Source organism: Trichechus manatus, unplaced genomic scaffold, assembly GCF_000243295.1.
Source record: "Trichechus manatus latirostris isolate Lorelei unplaced genomic scaffold, TriManLat1.0 scaffold00008, whole genome shotgun sequence".
Lineage (NCBI taxonomy): Eukaryota > Metazoa > Chordata > Mammalia > Sirenia > Trichechidae > Trichechus > Trichechus manatus.
The window spans coordinates 33,938,111-33,958,484 of NW_004443944.1; the positions used below are offsets into that span (position 1 = coordinate 33,938,111).

General features: G+C 46.3%; 1 protein-coding gene across 2 annotated transcripts in view; it reads right to left on the bottom strand.

Annotated features, from left to right (window-relative positions):
• Positions 1 to 2,281: 2,281 nt before the first annotated feature.
• The window catches only part of NSFL1C (NSFL1 cofactor), a 22,444-nt gene continuing 4,351 nt past the window's right edge, over positions 2,282 to 20,374 (bottom strand). Inside the window, exons 3-10 of one of the 2 annotated variants that reach the window (XM_004370497.2) lie at positions 16,047 to 16,121; positions 14,150 to 14,155; positions 13,390 to 13,555; positions 12,660 to 12,752; positions 11,466 to 11,575; positions 10,934 to 11,071; positions 4,627 to 4,791; positions 2,282 to 2,688 (exon numbers count right to left, since the gene is read on the bottom strand). In XM_004370497.2, coding sequence (XP_004370554.1) covers positions 2,526 to 2,688; positions 4,627 to 4,791; positions 10,934 to 11,071; positions 11,466 to 11,575; positions 12,660 to 12,752; positions 13,390 to 13,555; positions 14,150 to 14,155; positions 16,047 to 16,121 — 916 coding nt within the window. In that variant the 3' untranslated portion in view covers positions 2,282 to 2,525. The remainder of the gene's footprint in view (positions 2,689 to 4,626; positions 4,792 to 10,933; positions 11,072 to 11,465; positions 11,576 to 12,659; positions 12,753 to 13,389; positions 13,556 to 14,149; positions 14,156 to 16,046; positions 16,122 to 20,374) is intronic. The other variant, XM_004370498.2, reaches the window with a different exon arrangement.

Consider the following 20,374-nt stretch of genomic DNA (forward strand, 5'->3'; position numbering starts at 1 on the left):
AGCCTGCTTCCTCCCAGGGCTGTCTCCCGAGGAAGCAATCTGATGTGCATACAACCATACCCACATGGTTGGTTGGCCTGGTGTGGTTTACAAGACCAGAGAGGAACAGTACTGATGTCCCACAATACTCATTTAAATAACTCTGGCTTTAACTGAGTACCCAGAAATGGCACCATCATGACAGCAAGCTTACCTTCTCTCTCAGCAATGAATCCTGGACACCTTTCCATCAGGACATGTCCCATGCATTACAAGACATCCTTGGCCCCAGCCTATTTAGGAGGGTCCTTCACTAGTGGACCAATTTTGGGGACAATCCAAAGTGCCCTCACACATACCCAAAATGCCTCAAGTAAGAACTGCCCTGAGCTCAGAAGCCCCAGGACCAGTAGCTGTTGAGTGTACCTTTTTTTGAAACCTGTGAAAGCCTATCTGGGTGGATGGGTTTTCTCATCTAGAGGGCTACCTAGAACAGAAAGCTGGGGTAGAAATATCCTTTCCCAACCTAGAACCAGACCGGTATGACCCCTGGCTCTGTGGCTTGCAATCCCTGACTTGGGTGAGACACCTAGCCAGTCTGGACTGTGGCGGCTGCACCAGCAGTGGGACAGTGAGACCAGCTGCCCTGCTTACTTCCCAGGACTGGGTGGAGATCCAATGACAGCTCTTTGTGCATGAACTGCGCTAGATGGTGCAGACAGAGGCTGGCGTATTTACGTCTTCTGGTGTATACTAATGAACGTAAGCAGAAAGCCCACGAAGGGGGTGGAATCAAGCGAATACAAGGGCACAGAGCACAGGCTTTGGAAGCAGACAGGCAGCACCTGACCTCTTACATACTGTGCCCTGGAATTGAGGCTTTGCACTGTAAGATGGGACAGTTGTGAAGATCAGGTGGCTGTTGTTACTAAATTCCTTCAGAGCAACCCGTTAGAAAAGTACAGAACGCCATTGTCCTCATTCTGGTTTTTAATGGTCAAGGTGACAATTTACAAGTTTTCCAGACCATTTAGTTTCCACGGTTACCTCCACCTGCGAAAGGAAACGCTGCCGGAGGTGCTGCAGGCCTGGTGGGCCCCCGCCAGCTTGGAACCAGAAGCACCAAGCCGAGCTCCCTTCTCAGGATGGGTCTGGGTGGAGATGAGATGTAGTGTTATCTCTTGGTTCATCACAGGAGAGGAAGCCGGAAAGAAAAAGTGATTGATGACTGCTTGGAAAGAGGACCCAGGCACGATTATGACTCAAAACCAAGAGATTCTGAGTCGGTGTCAATTGTAAGTCAGGTTCATTCAATGCGGAGGTGGGAAGGGTTCCATCCAGGACCCCAAGGACCCTCCTCCCCAAAACCTGCACAGGAAGCAACCTTGGTGGGGGTGAAGGGTCTTTACCAGATGGGACTACTGCCTAGGTTGTTGCAAGTTAGAACTCAGGGCAGAGGACAATTCTGAAGCGGAACCTGCACCCCAAAGCCATGCATTGCGTTATACTCACCCTCAAAATCAGCTCAGTGGAAGCCTCTTTTGTAAACACCAGCCACAGTAAAAGGTGCTGTGTGCTTGCGGCACAGGGGGCCCACCCCTTCCTCAACATCTGACCTGCCACACATCACTACCAAATGTCTAGGCGGCATTTTGGTTCTGTTGCTTTCTCAGGCTGGGAAACATGACTCTGAACTCGTCTGGGCGGCATAAACTGTTTCCCAGTGAAATTATACTCCACCTGCCTCCCAGGTACACTGGAGGACTTCCGCACGTGGAGCCCACGGAGCAACAACAGAGCAGCTAAGAACCCCGAAGGTGAGAGCACAGCCCGGTCCAGGGAGGGAAATGGCTGGGGCAGGGGGGTGGAAGGTAGAATCTCAACTGGCCAGAGCCTGAGGAGCTTGACCATCCCAGGCGATGGGGTGAAAGGAGCTCAGGGAAGTACTTTCACCCGAAGGCTTGTGAGCGTCCAGGCCTGACCTCACATTCCAGGACACTCTTGCTGCTGCCCAGTTTTATGGGGGCATATCTGTTCTCACAGGGCTGAGGGGCTGCAAGGCCTGTTTCCCACAAGTCGCCCCCTTCCTATAAAGAGGAAATCTTTTACGTAGTCATCTTTGGGGTGGTGATGGGGCATACTGGTGGATGGGTGTTGTATGCCACAGCAATTTTTAAGAATAAAAGGAAGGCTCCTCCTCCAGTCCCTGGTCTATGTCCTTTCATCATTTATCTGCTTTAAGATAAATGTGATCATAAAGCACTCAAGCCTACTTCAGTAGGAGAGTTTCCATACAACATGCTGGTGATAGTCCTTCAATTTTTTTGGTTGTTTTTATTTTTTTCTTTAAAGTCCACTGATCATCACAAAAACCCAGAAAATGCAACTAAGGAGAAAACAAATGTCCAACTGAGATCTAAGAACCCAGAGCTACGGAGAGAGACGTGGCACTGGACTGCTGGGTGTGTACAAGGGGCAAGAGGGGCGACTCCACCGCAGCCTGGCTGAGGGCTGTGGGGAGACACAGGAGGGTACGAGGCGGCTGGTTATGTTAACCGCTGCACGATGACAGCGTTGAGCAGGTTGGCTTCTTTCAGGGTCTGGCTCTCATCAGCCAGCTCTTTGTTTGGGAAGGTAGTCATGAGGACAAAGCTGGTGGCAGCCATGGCCGGCCGGGCGTCCACGATGAAGAGCCGGATGTCGCTGATCCTGGTGCAGAGGGGGGTGAGTGGGGAGGCGGGTGAGCAGAGCCATCTCTACTGTCTACCCTGTCCCCTCCCTTGACCCCCCACCCCATTTCTTCTCCACAGAGCAGCCAACACCATCACTGGAAACACACTTTGGATCATGTCACTGCCCTGCTTAAAACCATTCAATGTTATTCCCATTTCCCTTGGGATCAACACAACCCCTGTGGTCCCAAGGCCTGCCTGATTTTACACCAGCCTCCTTTCCTTCCTTGTTCTTTTCCTCTCCTTTCAGTTGTCAGGCCATGCTGCCCTCCGACATTTGGGTCCCTCTTCCTAGAAGCTCCTTTGCCAGATCCCCTCCCATCTTAATCATAACGCAGGCCTTGGGTCGAAAGCCACCTCTTGGGCAGCCTTCCCTAAGCCCCTGGTCTATGTTCCTGGGCCTTCCTTCCACTGTACTGATCAAGTCTGTCTCCTCCTGAAGACCATGAATCCCACAGGACAGAAAACATGTCTATTTTGTACATCACAGGAGGCCCTTAAATTATTTGTCCAGGAGAGTTAATGAGGCGCAGCAACTACTGAGTACCAGGATCCCTCCTCCAGACACTGCTTGTGTCCTGCACCTGGGGATCATGTGAGACCAGAGTTACCTGGAAACAGATACCCTTCTTCCTTAGAGCACTTAAGTTTCTACTTAAATAGAAGTTTCTATGCAATCTAAAATTTGGCACATCTAAGGGTCTGGACATCTGAGGTACAGCCTGAGACTTTGGCAAGCAAACCCCTCTCACCCAGCTGGTGAGCACTCTGGGTAAGCTGTGCACCTGGCGCGTAAGCAGCAGTTGTGTTGAAAGGCTGCCTTTAAAGAGTGAAAGGAAACTGAAGGAAAAAACTCAGGTCATGGTGAGACGGGTTAACCCCTTAAACACCAAGCACCTGAAGTGTAAGGAAGGGCTCATAATAAAAAGAAAACATTTGAATAAAGCCGCCATGTGCACCAGACTCACACCTGGGGCTTATCAGCTTTACCCTAATGTGAACCCTGTCAATTCTCAATGACTATCAAACAATTCACGTGCCTCCCATGGGTTCTGATTTAGTTGGCCCATCATTGCTGAAATGTAGATACCCCTGTTCTAGGGAAGAATCCAAAACCCAAACCAGTTGCCGTCAAGTTGATTCTGACTCATGGCAACCCCGTATCTGCGCTCCACAGGGTTTTCAAGGCTGAAACCTTTTAGAAGCAGACTGCCAGGCCTGTCTTCTAAGGCTCCTTTGGGTGGGTTCAAACTGCCAACCTTCCAGTTAGTAGTAGAGCGCTGAACCATTTGCGCCACCCAAGGACTCCTGTTCTAGAGAAAGAAGCTGCCAAATGTATCTTCTGGCACCTCCTCATCTTTAAGACCAGGGGGTGGTGGTTGGTGAGAGAAGATGGTTTGCCTTGTCCAGGTGGTCTGAGATAGAAGAGCAGGTATTTCTGGAATTTTCAAAGGCCAGATCTCGAAGAGACTTAATAGCTTAGTGGTTTTCAGAGGCCCCTTAGCCAGTGGGGGATGCCAGGTGGGTGAGGTGCTAGCACCGTGCCCCCTCCCCTCCATCAACCATAGCAGTTCTATTTATATCTGGTCTACATTTGGGCTGTAGCATGAAATTTCCTTTGAACAGAAGTCTAATGTCTAAAAAAACTGGGGACCACTGCCTGAATCCAATCCCCTAATTTTGCAGATGAGCAGCGAGACCATAGGAGAGAGGTGAGCAGTCATTGGGCACACTAATAAGGGAGAGGGGACAGGACCAAAGGCTTCCGATCCGCAGCCCTTCCCATCCTACTGCCTCTTCTGAGGATGGCACAGAGGACCTGCTGTGTTTATGAGGAAGAACAGCCCTCTGCTTCCCATGTGTTTGTAATCTGAGTACACTCCTAGCATAAGCTAGGCCAGACAATGCGAGGTACCTGTGGCTGTGGTTAAATTTCTGCACCAGCCTCCCGCCATCGGCGAGCCGTATCTGGATGTTTGTGGTAGGCTCTGACTCGTTGATTGAGATGGAGGAGCTGGCTTTGGCTTCGTTTTCTGCCTGCTGGGCTGGAGAGCTGGTATTCAACACCTGGGGGGCAGTGCTGAGGAGAGAGGATCGCATCAGGACACCAACAGAAACAAGCCCCCAGCAGGAAAGGCATCCCCTTATCAGACTTTGAGCATTTGCTGTGTACCTGGCACTGTGTTTGGTGCTGCTGATACAGTGATTGAGACATACAGAACTCCTGCTTCATGGAACTTATGGGTCCAGCAGAATTCACCCCAAACCCTGAATCATCCAACATCACTGCCAGCTCCTTCACTCCTAGCTCACTAACCTTGGGTGAGTTACTCAACCTCCTCCTTTTTCCGTGTCCTCACCCGAGCAAGTGTGTGAAAGGAGGAAAGCAGTGTGCAGGGGAGCCGGGGGCGGGAGGAGTGGGGAGAGGGGCATGTCAAAGGAAAGCAGTTGAGGCAGACTTGGTGTGAGTGATGCGATGTCTGTCAGGGAGGAGTCTGACGTCTTCCTGTGATGGAATTTTCAGGCCAGCATTCCCTAGTGCAATGTCACTTGTGCATATCTCATACTCATGCATCAACTATCAGGAAGAGGCCAAGATTTCCGGAAGGTGATCTAAGTGCCAGGCACCATAGGGATTAATTACATGAAGATGAACAGGACATGGTGTGTGCCACAGGGTCCAGAGCTCAGATCTTAGACCTGGATGAACCAGGGTTTGAATTCACCCACTACATGGCTTTGGCAGGTAACTTAAGCTCCCTTAGTTTCAACAAGGGTGGTAACAAGGATTTTTAACATGGGTTAAAAAACCTTGCTCATTTGTTGTGAGGACAAAAGGGGAGAATTACATGAAATACTTAGGGTGGATGACAAATGCAAATGCACCCAGAATCCCCAATTCTCCACAATGGTTTAGAGCTTTCTTCCCTGTCTTCTGAACCCCCTATCTGTCCTACTCGCAGCCTTTCTCTTCGCAGAAGACCTGGCCTAGACTTCTGCTGAGAAGAGAGGTCATTAGATAAGAGCTTGCTCTCCTCCACAAAGTCTCTATCAGTACCTACACCCAACCCTTCCCTCCCATCCTAACAGCCTAAAAAGGGCACCCTCAGCAAACCCAACTGAAGGTGCTTTCCAAAGTGTGTTCCATGGGACCCTAGTCTTCTGACATAGCTCCAGGAAGATGTGGGAAATGCCTCGCATTGCACCAGCAGCCTCAAAAGCCACTAGCATATTAAAGGTCTTGAAGATCATGCAGTTAAGACAAACTTATCGGACCACCAGACCCTCTTTTTATGTTACATTTGTTAACCTGCAGAAAGAGCATTTCATGGAACTCAGTTCAGGAAACAATGCCCTGGAACATATAATCAATGAAGAATAACTAAAAAGTGAACTTACCCTTTTCTGTGAATGTGAAAAATATGGGCTTAGAGAATTACAGAGTGGAGCCCAGAGGAGGACGCTGGCCACACTTCCTACTAAGAAAGCAGCTACATCTACGCATCAGCCTCACAGCACGTGGGACTCAAACGTGGGTCGTGGCACAGGGGTAAATTACACCACCACAGGTCTCAGGAGTTGCTCGGAAACAGTGGAAGGTTAAATGTTAAATCTCTAAATGCCTAAAATCTACTATATAGCAGTTTTGTTCATTAGGCTGCCTCTACTGGTAGACCGTAGGCAGCCTGTCCCTTAACTGTTTATAACAACTCCAAGTGGCTATATGCCTGCTAGAGAGCTGCTATCACAGTTTTCAGTCGGGCCTAAAATGAGAAGGAAGCTATTACTCCAAAGTAGCTGACATCCTCCGTTCAGCAAAGGTGAGAGGCAGGAGGGGGAGGAGAAAAACAGGAATGCCATTTACTGTACTAGCTTGTCTAAGTGGGCTTCACTCCTCATGGCCTCAGTGATGATCACAACCAGCCTTTGAGGTGGGGATTTTCTCCATTCCACAGAAACACATGCTATGGAGCAGTTTTTAAAACTAATGCAATGAACAGGACTTCTCCCTCTATATTCTGTGTGTTCACTCCAGCCAAGAGTTTGCCAAGCTTTGCTTTCTATGGGTTACTCTAGGAAAATATATTTATGTTGAAAATGCTTTCTCAAATTACTCTCCTGCCCCCAGGGAATGTGATCAACTCCCCACTTAAGAGCTGTGTGACCTCAGCAAGTTATTAAACATCTTGGGACCCCACCGTCCTTTTCTGTAAAATGGGGACACTTGCTCTACCACCTCCCTATCTTGTAGGGTAAGTGGTCCATTAAATGGCAGCCATGATTATCGAGGGTCAATTGACACTGGAGAAACAACACACATTTTGGAGTTGCACAGGCCTGTGATCTGGCCCCAGCTCTACCACTAAACTGACCAAGCCATAAGGATTCAATGAGATAACGTCAACAGAGGGCCCAACAGCGCCCCCTGGAGGAAGTCCTCCATACAGAACAACAACTGATGTTTCTGGCCTCCAGCACAGAGCTGACTGGTGCCTATTGAGGATAGCCTGATGCACTGAACTTGGCTGAGTTGCCTCTGACACACCCACTACTGAGCCAGACCCTGTGCTGAGTGCTTCAGACGCTCTAACTTACCTTGTCCTCATGAGGTAGGGACTCATCACGTTCATGTTACAGATGAGGAAACTGAGGCACGGCTGGGTTATGCAACTTGCAAGATCCCAGTATTGGTTTGAGGTGGAGCCTGGATATAATCCAAGCTGCATGGCTCTAGGTCCTGTGCTCTCAACATCTGCCACACTCTCCCACCAGGCCCTGGAGTCCGGCAGACCTAGGCCTGGATTTCGGGTCTGCCATAAGTAGAAACCTTACCCCAAGACTCAGTTTCTTCATCAATAAAATGGAGCTGAATTCAGAAATAACATTAACGAGTTGAGAAAATAACTAAATTTGCACTGCAGCCAGCACATCCTAGAAGTGCAAACACACGTCTATGTGGTTATGCAAGGATATCCGTGACGCAGTGCAGCGTGGTGGGTAAGAGCACAGACTAGTGGGAACCCACTGCACTGACCTCGGGGGCCACCTAATCTCACCAAGCCTCACAACCCTCATTTACAGAGTAGGGATCAAACAGGGTAATGTGAAATGCTTACTAGCTCAGTGCCTAGCTAACAGAAAACACTCAAATAGCTGGCACTATCATTCTTCAAGGTTCTATCTCACCTGTAATTTACCGAAACTCTGAAGCAAAATCACCTGGAAATGCTACTGTCTATCCATGGGCTGAAAGCAGAAGGTCACCTGAAAGGCACTCTCAGCCTGTGCTGTCCTCGAGGAGCACGGGGTGTGAAGGAGAAGACATTTAGAAACTGCAATACCAAGCCTCATGATTCTTATTTGGAGCAAGATGCTCAAAAGAGCATTCCAGTTGCCAACTGCTCGATTCACTTGAAAACTCCTAACAGCTGAGCCATTCTTTTCAAAAAGTGTCTGGTCCATTGCAGCAGTGAGAGCATTCACCCAGGGACAGGAATGGTCAGATCAAAGAGGAAAACAATGAGAAGACATCTACAAACCCAGGAGTTTGTGTCTTCCTGGGAACACCACATGACAAGTCATAGGGAAACTACGAGTCACTCAGATTGGGAGCCTGGTTCCCCGATTGCTCCATTTCCACATACTGCAAATCCTGAGTCTCTGCAATCTCCCTCACAACCATGGCCATCACAGAAAGCACAAGGAGCAGCCAAACTCATCTCCAGCAGCAGTGATGCTCCAAGTGAACTCCTGGTGATTTGCTACTAAAAGTCAGATACACAGAGTCTTTCTCAGTCAGATTAGCTCCCACCCAAACAAATGAAAAACTTAAAACAACCAAGAAAGTTTAATACGACTGAAAGAACTGTCTCAACATCTCTGAACTGAGAACAATCTATTCATTAACTAGTTTTCCAGATAATCTGGTAAGGGGTGGGGGGTGGGGGGAACCAGGAATGACTGATTTTTGAGGCAAACACCCCTGTTCAGCTTGATCTTAAGTTCGTTACTGTGAAAATTTTCTTAAACCTCTGGCTCCCGATCATTTTGGTTCGCCAGACCACAAAACAATGGAAAACGCAGCAAAATTTATGTGAAAAATTAACAAAGCTGTCCATGAAAGAGCAGATAAAATCCCACCTCACTTAGCTGTGTAAAACTTTTCAGTTTAAATTTTGAAAAAGCAAGAACTGAAATAAAATGCAAGTGGAACTGGCAATGTACAATTATTTAGCTGAAAAACATCATACCTGATTATCAAGCTCTATCTCAACCTGTGGGCCTCATCCTCCACAACAAGATAATACGTACTTATTCCAAACCTACCAAAACTGACTTCTTCAAAAATATTTTATTTTGAGATGTGAAGTCCTGCAGACATAATACAGTTAGGTTTCCCAACCGTAGAAACATCTCCTGTTAGTATTATGAAATTAAACCCAAACTATATGGTGTTTTGACACAAAATTGATACAACTTTTTGGGTGGCCCATTTGGCAATATCTTAAATATATAAAGACCTTTTAAGCCAGCACTGTTACTTCTAGGCTATGTCCTAGATTAAGGGGTACACAAAGATTTAATTACAGAGATATTCACTGCAATGTTGATCACAATACTGGTGGCTGCCTAAATGTTTAGCAGTGGGGACTGGTTAAATTATAGCATAACTACAGGATAGGAAATTATGTAAGCAGTAGAAATAGAATTGTGGAAATACATTTATTGATATGGAGTAACAGCCATATGTGCTGATTACACAAAACAGCAGGTGATAAAGCAGTATATTCAAAAAATACACACACACACACACGTTATATACGTGAACGAGAAGAATACTCCTTCAATACCAACTGGACATTTCTGGGTGTCCGGATTAAGGATAGTTTTTATCCTTTATCTACATTTTCTAGTTTTTAAAAAAAATGACCATGTTTTACGTCAATAATAAGAAAAAAGCAATTACCTGGTGCTCTACCAAGCACACCATAGCTGATGGCTATCAGGGAAGCCACAGCTGGACCACCCTGAGAATGGCTGTCATGGACTAACCCACACCCCTAGCAGTGTGGAGATGAAATGAGGACAGCAGGGCTGACTTCACTGTTCAGGTCCTGGTAATCACAACCTATTGGTCTCTGGTGTCCTGAGGTCTGGCTCTTGCTCCCGACAAGGCATGAATGGCTGGCAAGGAGATAAGGGATTCTAGGAAAGGGCCAGGCAGAAGCTCAAGGGGCATGGCTGCTGTAGGCCAAACTCTGATCCCTACAGATGGTGGTGAGGTGAGAGCAAGGGCAGTGGCCAGCTTAAGAGCTGCCAGATTTAGTCAGAGAGGGTGTCCTGCTGTCAGATGTGTTGGAAGGAATGTTAACTAGAAAGCTTGGGTACCAGTCCTGGCTCTACCACATACCAGCTGTGTGCCCAAGGACAAGCCCTTTAAATTCAAGAGCCTCAGCTTTCACTCTGTAAAATGAGGATTGTACTGGTGAGGGCCACTACATTCTAAGGCTGACCAAGTAGCCCACAGGCATGGCAAAAGCTGAGTGGGCCCCTGAGAGAAGGCGGCCTGCTAATGGGCTGGCCAGGGGCCTGGAGGGAGAACTCTGCCTATCAGAGACAACAGTGTCTATTAACCAACCAGATCCTCTCAGGGGCTTGAATGCAACATCAAGAATACATACTGATAGTGGGTACAGAAGTGAAGACAAGCGAACAAGGCAGAAAAAGTCACAGGAAGCAGCCCGCACAGGGGCAACAATGCCCTTGAGCTTCCTTAGATCCTGAACAAGCCTCTGTGAGGCCTGGCTGTGCTGGAGAATCCAGAATTCCTATTCCCTCTGAATCTCCATTTCAGGTGACCTAAGTATATGTGTCTGTTTCAGGTTTAAGCCATCATGGAGATCACTGCAAGGCTCTATACGCATTAGATCATTTATCCCTCGCAACAATCTTATGAGGTAAGACTGTTATTAGACCCATTTTATAGTTAAGGAAACTGAAGCTGTATGTCCAGGGTCATAGCTAAAAAGTGACAAGGCAGAGATTTAAACTTAGGTTTGTTAACTTTGAAGCTCACATACACCATACTCTTCCTCCCATAAAAATAAACTTGAAATGCATTGTAAACAGTAACAAGCTATGCAGAATGAGAGGCACACTGGGTCTCCTGGGCTCAGCAGGAGGAGACTGACAGCCCCGCTCCAGCCTGTGCTACTCCTTACCTGCCCAGTTTCTGACCCTCGCCAGTGAAGGCTTTGAAGGCTCCCTTGGGCTTCACGAAGTCCTCGTCCCGATGGTCCTCCATGTCCAAGTTCACCTGCCCGCCATGAGCTAACCTCCGCAGCTCTGCTGGCACCTCCCTGGAGCAGAAAACGGAAGCCTTGGGTCCACACAGAGCAGTGATAGGGCGAGGGGAGAAGAAACTTCTCAGTTCCAACTGTGAGAATCACTGGGCTCCACAGGCAGCTGGCTAGTCAGTGGCTACCTCTACCTTCTCTCTTACATGCTCAAGTCACTATAGAAACTGACTTTTTTACTTGGTCACTTGACTCTGCCTAGGACCCAAAGCGGGAAAAATTAGCAAACAAAGGTTGTTGGAGCAGTAGACTAAGATCTGTGAACCTGCATCTCAACTGCCAAATCTGCTTCAAAAAACTTACTTCTCAAATAATAAACGTTCTCATCAGCCTCCTCCTTTCTCTTCTGCCATATCACTTACTGATATGGGCCCCAGAAGAGGGATTTTCTGCTCACCCTCTGCGGATAGACTCCAGAAACTGGGCATTGGATGGGTCTTGGTAGTTTCTGAGCTCGCCATTGTCCAGGCTGAATCCACTCTTCCAGAGCTTCAACACCACATGGACCTGTGATGGCAGGAGACAAGCAGTTCATACCCTGTTGGGAACCTGGCAAGCACACCAGTGTCAATCTGCAAATGAGTGGGTTTTTACTATTTCATCCTGTTGCTATTATTGAAACACACAGATGCAGTCACAGATACACAGACACACACACATGCACAAGGAACTCAATTAACTACCAACAATTAAGTCTTTACCCAAAATAAGAAGGTGATATGGCACAGGTTGCGCATGGGCTGTTTTAAGGAGACCTGGGTTTGCATCCTGACCTTGCCACTCACCAGCTAGGTGGCTCTGAGCAGGTGATTCAATAAAGTATGGCTTCCTTACCTGTCGGGCTGCCAGTGTGCTTGGCATGTAGCTTGTGCTCAACTAAAGTACCACGGCAAATCGACTCATGCACTATTTTGCAGTCATTAAAAATGACATTTACATTTTCTGTTAACAACAACAACCCCCAAAACATATTCACAGAAAAAGATATGGAAAATAATACACAAATGTATTAGTATATGTGTATGTATTCTGCCTCAGGTGGATAGAATTTTTATTTGCGTGATTGACTTTGTTTTGGAATGAAACCCAAAATAATTAAAAACAAACACATTACAGAAAATAATGGTCACAAGGCTACATAAAATGCATATGGCATATTAAATAAACGACACAAAATTATCTATAAGGTATGATTCCTTATGGGGTGGGAGAAATCCTATGCATAGGGGAAAAGCACTGAATGATAAGAAAGGAAACTAACAGAAAAAAAGTTGTTTCAGATCTCCTCCGGTGGTCTGAAGACCAAGTTTTCAGCCATGCCTACACCACCTGAGAATCCCAGGTACACCTGTGCCTCTCTGCCTGAGCTCCATGGGAAGCTGAGGAAGCTTCTTTCCTTGTCCGTCCCCTCCCTGCACCCCTTCTCCTAGTCCCCTGCCCAGACAGACGAGAACTGCCTTTGAGTCTCGGGGACCCCTCTCTGTTCAGACATCACAGCAAGGGCACTGTCTCTGCAGGCTGGCCCGTGCGTAACAGGTGACCAGCCCCTCTTGACCATGAGCTTCCCCAGGGAAGGCAGATGCATACTCACATCTTGGCCAGAATGCCGCCGCCTTTCTCCTGCCACGTATGCAGACTCTTCTTCTGGTGCTGCCCCGAGCCGGTAACCACCCCCTGCAAAGGGCTACAAAAGATAAGTTCATAAATATTCATGGATTGGTCAATGGTGGCGGGGTTACCTAGGTGACTGGAAGATGGGAGGCCAGGGCTCCTGATCAAGCTTGATAAGTACTAGATGCACTCTATGTGGGTATCAAACTCAGTGCCTACAGGGCTAGGCAGTATCATAAATGAATTAAGTGCCCAGGACTCGGGAGAAAACTGGGAGGGGAGCCCTGCCTGGCTAAAGGGTGCAGCTGCTACTCAGCTCTAGTTAACTGTGAGCATGTAGGAATTTGGGTGCAGGATAATACCAAAGATTTTTTATTCTTCCCAAAGAAGTCAGAAATCCAGATTTTATGTTACAACAGATGGTTATTAATTCAATTAAAACAAAGCAAAACACTGAGCAGGGTGAACTGGACAGGCCAAACAATACATGTTCGCAGAGTCTGACCTAGACCATAGGCCACAGGTTTAAATACTTTGCCCCAAATCTTGGTTTTATGTTAAGGGATGAGAGAAACTGGTCTTCGACATAAAAGACCAAGTAAGCAAATGAAAAACACAAAAACAAAACCAGTCACTACTGAGGTGAAGAAGACCTCCTTCCCGCCTCCACAACCCAAGTCCAGGAGGCAGAGACAAGCTCCTGTTCTCACTCTCGGTTTACTGGTCTCTCCAGGGCTCTTGGACACTCGCTCCACAGCTACGGCTCCATGCTCCTTGGCACCTTTAAAGAGATCATCCACCAGCTCGTTGGGACTTTTCTTCCTGGGAGGTCCAACAATCTGCTGTCCACTTCTCTCTGAGCCCCCAGCATAAAACCTGGGCAGAAAATACATCTCTAACCCAGACGCACTTGGAAAACAGAACAGAGCAGGCACCAGGCTCTGGGCTAGGTGCTGGGCACACCGAGATAAAGGGCACGGTGCCCATCTGTGGGAGCTTACTGTCTAGTTGGGAATACATGTAAGGAGGCAGGCAGGTTTAATGCAGTGTGAGCAGCACCAGAAGTCAGTGAGGGGTGTGCTGGGAGTACTGAGCTGGGGAGTACAGTCAAGGGATCCTAGAAGAGCCGCTGTCTTCTGGGCTGAGTAGTGAGGATGAGTTTATCACATGAACAAATCAGGGGAAGGGCATTCCATGCATGCACGATGGCATGTCAGCTCAGGAGAGCCCCAGCTGGGATTTATCCATCAGCTGGCCAGCAGCTCTCCAGGAGACAGCAACTACAGTCACAGTCAGAAGCAGCTACACTAGTAGCTCTGGGTTAATGGCATTGGTGGTGTGGTTAGCAAAAGCAGCTAGGCTCCTGACCTGGCTCTGCCACTGTGTGACCCTGGGCAAGCCAGAGAACTGCTCTGTTCCTCACTTTCCTTGTCTTTGAAATGGGAGGGAAGGACCACATGCCCTACCTACCTGCTCCTTAAGTCAGGGCCGTGAGGTTCAAATCAGCGCATGTATGCAAAAGAACAAGCACAGAGTAATGCACACATGTAAGGTGGTATGATACGGCACCACAGGCTCACCCAAGCCTCGCCTCACCCCGCCATTCTTGTGACAGACACTGTGAGCACTGAGGAGAGGGCACTGGAGAAGGCTGAAGAAGATGCAACCTCAAGTACAAGTCCCAAGGCACGCATACCGGGCTTTGCAACGGCTAAGCATGGCTTGAGATTAACTTAGTACTTTTTTTACCAGGGTCTGAAAACCAGTTGTCACATAGCCTGGCCAACTGCCTCCTTATTATTCCCACTGACAGCTAAGTCAGTATGACATGCCTGAGTAGGGAGAATTGAGAACCTGTAAAAATTAGCCTCAGCCCTCTATTTCTTGACATTCCCCAGGGGGTGCAAGGCAAAGCCACAGACCTCGGCAAGGACAACAGCATCAGTGTCATTTCAGATCTGCAATGCTGAGAGGCCACAGAAGCAGTGGGGATGTGAAATAAACAAAGGTTATCACATGGAGGATGGGCTTGGGTGGCAGGAGGAGGTCATTTAGCACCCGGGCATCACATACGTGATGATGCTGCCTCTCACTCAAGGAGTGTAAAGCCCTAAAATTAACATTTATTCCTGAACATTCAGTGTATCTAAAAGGAAAGCTCTGAGGCAGGGTGAAGGCCACAATGTGGATGAAAACAGAATAAAATGCATGTAACTTCTCAGCCCACTTCCCAAAGCATGACCACGATGAGGTAACTGCATTTCCATAATGGTTAATATACAATGTTCCTTAGGAATGTTCAACAGACCAAGGCAGATCCCATGGAGAACCGAAACCCGTGAAATGAGACTACAGTCAGTTCATTCACGGTAGATGAAGTTCCGCTCAATGGACTGTAAGGGCTTTATTAAGGGATCGCAAAGCCCTGGCTTAAGAACTAAGAGACTTGTGATCAAGTACCTTAAAAATATACATATCCTTGCCTGCATTTCCATTTCTCGAGACTATTCTAAGAAAATAATCTGAAATGTGGTCAAAAATTAATACACAAAGATGTTCACAGCACTGATATTTACAGTAATAAAAACTCAATCTAAATGTTGGACATTTCATATAATGATTATTATAACCACTGAAAATGCTTATGAGGAATTTTAAGGACATGGAGAAGTGCTGAAGATGTAACATTAATCCACAAAAGCAAGAAAGAAAATTATCTGACCGTCACCATGTAAAATATAATATAAAACAAAGTATATTTATACACAGAACAAAGAATGAATGGAAATAGGCCAAAATATTAACTGTAGTTACCAAAGGGTAGATGGATGAATGTTACACTTTTTTGTCTGTATTCTGTATTGTCCACAATGGTCAAGAATTACTTTTATTAGTTTAGAAAAAAATCTGTATGTTGTGTGTGTATTGGGGGAATATACATTTATAAGCCTTCTATTGTTATTTACACGGCTATACTGCTTTTTCAATTAAAAGGAAAGAGCGAAAGAAATACATCAAAGTATTGATACTTCGTTACCTCTTGGTTAAGGAATTATGATTTTTTTTCTTTCTTAATGATTTGTTTCCTTCCTCCTAGTTTTCTCAATAAATACACATTATTTTAATAATTAAAAAAATAAAATAAAATAACCCCCGAGTGTCACAAAAGAAAAAAACATGGTAACAGGGAGCAGGGATCACGTCTAAGCTACTGGCTGTTCCTAGTCCATGCAGACTAGCCCACAACAGTAATGGCTGGCAATGACTGAGCACAAACACCAGGTTCTGTTCTAGGTGATTTACACAATTTACACATTATTGTGGGCTTTTGTATGGACTGTGCCCCCTCTCCTTGTCAAAGACTCACCTCTGGCCCTCTTCCTCCTCCTCTTCATCGTCTTGATCATGAATGAGGTCTCTGAAGGATGTCACCCTATTATCACTGGAGACACAGAAAGGCACAAAACGATTTCAGAAAGGGTTAAAGAATGATAACCCCCAATGTCAGCTGCTAAAGAGTTGAGGGTGGAATGGGAATAGATTTTTTTGGTGGAGCAGGAAGAGAATGTATGTGGAAGTTTAGCCCTCCTAAGTTTACATGCAAAATAATGTGGCTTTTTTTTTTCCTCTCTTCAAGATTATGCAAAATTGAGAATGAATTAGAAAGTGCTATTGTGAGGTAAAATGGAATCTAATTCAAGCCCTCCTGGAGGGCAGAGCTGTGTGGGGTCTGTACTAGTTTAACAACTTACTGCTCAGTAGTGACTTTTGTCATTTATTTTTAAATACTGAGTGAATGCCTGTGTGTCAGGCACTGAACAGGATGCCAGGTCTACAAAGACGATCAGACACAGTTCTTATCCCTGAGGTGCTTATAGGTAAGTGGCACAGATGGGCCAGGAGGCCATCCATTAAATGTTGTGCAACAGAGGCTATGACTGAGGGCAGCACCCGGGGCTGTGCAAAGCACACGGCCTCTTGTTCTGACTGGGGGTGGGGATGGGGGTGCATCAAAAAAGGCTTCCCAGAAAAATGCAGTATTTGGACTGAGTGGACAGTCAGTCAGGGAGATGAAGGGTGGTGGGGCTGGTAGGAAGACGGGACCAGTTGCATATGTTAACACATTAGGGGACGGACAAGCAGTCAAGAAGCAGGAATGAAATGAGTATGCGGTGGCAGCACTACAGGAGAGGAGGCTCCTATCTGCTTCTGCTGTAGGTTAGTCAAGAAAAAGTATTTATTAGTATTTAGGAAAAAAAGCAGTACAGTGTGGGGTGGTGTGAGGAGGGTTAACTCTCCTTTTCTGGCATTGTCTTACATTGCTACTTTTTTCCTAGTTTAGCTTTGGCCTCAAGAAACAGTCTTGGAAAACTGGACAAATGGAAACAGGGAACCCAGGATGGAGAAGAGGAGGGTGCTGACATATCACGGGGTTGGTAACCAACGTCACAAAACAGTTTGTGTATTAATTGTTTAATAAGAAAACTAATCTGCTCTGCAAACTTTCACCTAAAGCACAATTAAAAAAAAAGAAACAATCTTAGTTTTTTTGTTTTTTTTTTTAAAATATTCTATTGTACTTCAGGTGAAGGCTTACAGAACAAATAGTTTCTCATGAAACAGTAGTACACATGTTGTTTTACGACATTGGTTAACAACCCCACAACATATTAACCCTCTAAACTCTCAACCTTTTTTTTTTTTTTGGTGAAAATACACATAGCCAAAGATACACCGAAACAATCTTAGTTTTTTAAGGACCAGGAGACAAATTTTAGAGCAATAAAACAGTTTTTCTGTGTTTCTTAGGGAAAAAAGTGGCTTCCCTATAATACGAGAGGGGTAATACAGGTTTAGTGAGGCTAGATAGAAGAGGAGTTGTTTACTAGGAAGAAAGCACAAGCTCAATCTTGAAGAAAGATTTATTTCAAGGAAACAATCAGTAGGACAGAAGAGGCTTTGAGGTTCCACCAACTAGAAATAAGAGGACAAAGACTGATCGATGCAGCAAATACATTCCCTGCACGAGTTAGCTGAGAGCAACCTCCTGGGTATTCACTGATACTCCATATGACACGGTTCAAGTGGATAAAAGTCATGAGCTACACACCAGCACCCTGTGAGGCTTATTCCACTCACTAATCTTCCAAAGGGAGTTTGCAGTAGATGCTCACCCTAACCCCAAATCTCTTCGACAGCTTTGGAAGTAGGTAGGTTGCCCACCATGGAGTCCCTGGGTGATGCAAATGGTTAAGCACTTGACTACTAGTTGAAACGTTGAACCTACCCAGAGGCTCCTCAGAAGACAGGGCTGGTGATCAGCTTCTGAAAGGTCACAGCCTTGACAACCCTTTGGAGCAGTTCTACTCTGCACACATAGGTTCGCAGTGAGTTGAAACTGACTTGACTGCAATTAACAACAACAACAACAGGGTGCGCACCATTTCACCAGTCTCTTCAAATGACTTCGGGTTAGGTTGAGCATCTATGGAAAAACATCCCCTATCTCCCTGTTGTTAAACACGTGCCAATACAGAATGCACACTTGCTTGAGCAGACCACTTGCTCTGGCTACGAGTTTGCTTCTTGTCCTCTAAGTTCATAATCCAGATTCTGACAGTATCTAACAGACTCTGGTGTCCACTACTTGGTTCAAATCTCAATTTTGCCTCTGACTTTGGGATCTTGAGCACGTTACTTAAGCCTTCATCTTCTCACGTGTAAACAGTGATAATCACACCTGCCACATGGCTTTATGTGAGCACGGCAGTAGGAGCAGCTTTGGACTGAGACACAGTTGGGCTTGAATCTGCCATAATGGCACCTCTAAGTTACTCAGTCTTTCTAAGGCTCAGCATCTTGAGAAACGGGGAGCACCCTAGCTACTTCCAAAGCTGGTGAGAAGTTTAAAGAACAGACACAGTTCTGAATGCCTGGCAAAGCTGGACAGATGGTGGGTGCTCCTGAAACATTAGTCCTCTCCTTCTAGGAATTTACAATTTATTTAGGGAGAAAAAAAATAAAGTATCAGGAAAAGCATTAAGACAACACAGGAGAGATGTCATCCTGTGGTACATGGATATAGGTCAAAGAAGTGAATGAGTGACAGCCGTGACTAGAGTTCTCACAAACAAGACTGTGTGGCATGATGCCCCATCGGGGGTGGGGATCAAAGGCTCTACAGAGGAGGTGGGGATGGAGCCGGACTTGAAGATACACAGGGATTTGGACAGGCGGAAAGCAAGAGAGCAGATATGTCCTGTCTGGTGAGAGGCTCAAACAAAGCAAGAAACCAAAAATAAGGCAGAATTGGGATATCAAAGAAAACGGTTTGGTTGGAACAAAGGATTAAGACATGAGGAAAAGGGGTAAGATTAGGAAGGCAGGCTCAGGGCAAACTCTGGAGGCCCTGAATGTCTGCAAGAAGAGGCAGTACATTGAGCTGGCTGAGAGCCAGATGCTGGAAGCAGAAGCAGACTTGTATTTAAACCCTTGTTTTACTAGCTGTGTGATCTTAGGAAGATGCCCAGCTTCAGTGTCCCTCATCTGTAAAATGGGGTAACGATAGTACCCACCTCACAGGGTTGTTGTGAGGACCACAGTATGTAAAGGTTTAATCCAGTGCCTGACACCTATCAAGTGCTCAATAAATGACAGCTCGTATTACTGAGGAGTTTAGACTTTCTCCTATAGCAACAATTAACCCTTTTCTGTCCCAAAGGTCTTCGAGAATCTGCTAAAAGTTAATGGACTCTCTGCCAGGAAAGATACATGTCGACTGTACACATACTTTTGCTTCCAATTTCAGGTAATTCACATACCTTCTCAAGTCCATTCCATAGACTCCCCTGTAGAGGGTCAGGGGCTCTACATTAAGAACCTGTTTTAGGGTCAAAGGAGGAAATCACTGATTGAGTGCTGCTATGTGGCACCAGTGATGACATCAAAGGGTTATTAAAGACGAAGATGAGTGGAATGGGGACAGTCCAGCAGCAGGCTGAATCCAGTCAAAGTGGGGCAGGCACCACACAGAAGTCCTCTGAAGTGCTAGGACAAGTCTGGCTTCTCCTGAGAATGCAGTCACCTTTTTCCTCCTGGACAAGGACAACGATGTAACAAACTGTGTCCTCCTTCCCCTTTATTAATGTTAAACTCTCCTAACTCCTTGATTCTTTTATGTCTATTTTTAATATATGTACTTTTGTGGACTGAGGCAGAGAACACATAAGAATGGGAAAGATGAGAATCGAAGCTACGAACAATAAAATAATAATAGCAGCTAACATTTACCGTGTTCTAAGTACTTTGTAAGTATTAACTCATTTAATCTCCCATGCGGTAGGCACTGCTATCACTCCCATTTGACAGGTGAGAGAAACTGTGGGACTGAGATGTTAAGTAACCTGTCCAAGGTCACAAAGCTTGTAAGTGGCAGAGTTGGGATTTGAACCTTGGCAGGCAGGCTCCTGGGCCCCTGCTCTAATAAAGCACTACCTCGATAAGAGTTTGAGACTACATGACATACATTAGAGGCTACGTTTCAACTCTCTCCCACTCACTACGTCTGACATGCCAACACCCCAATGGTAACCTGGGGCTGTAAAAGACTCACATCCTGGGAAACCAGCCATCTCTACCAGCAGTTGCAGGAAGAGCCATGACCCCAACAACCATGTCCCAGGCAGTACATCCGGA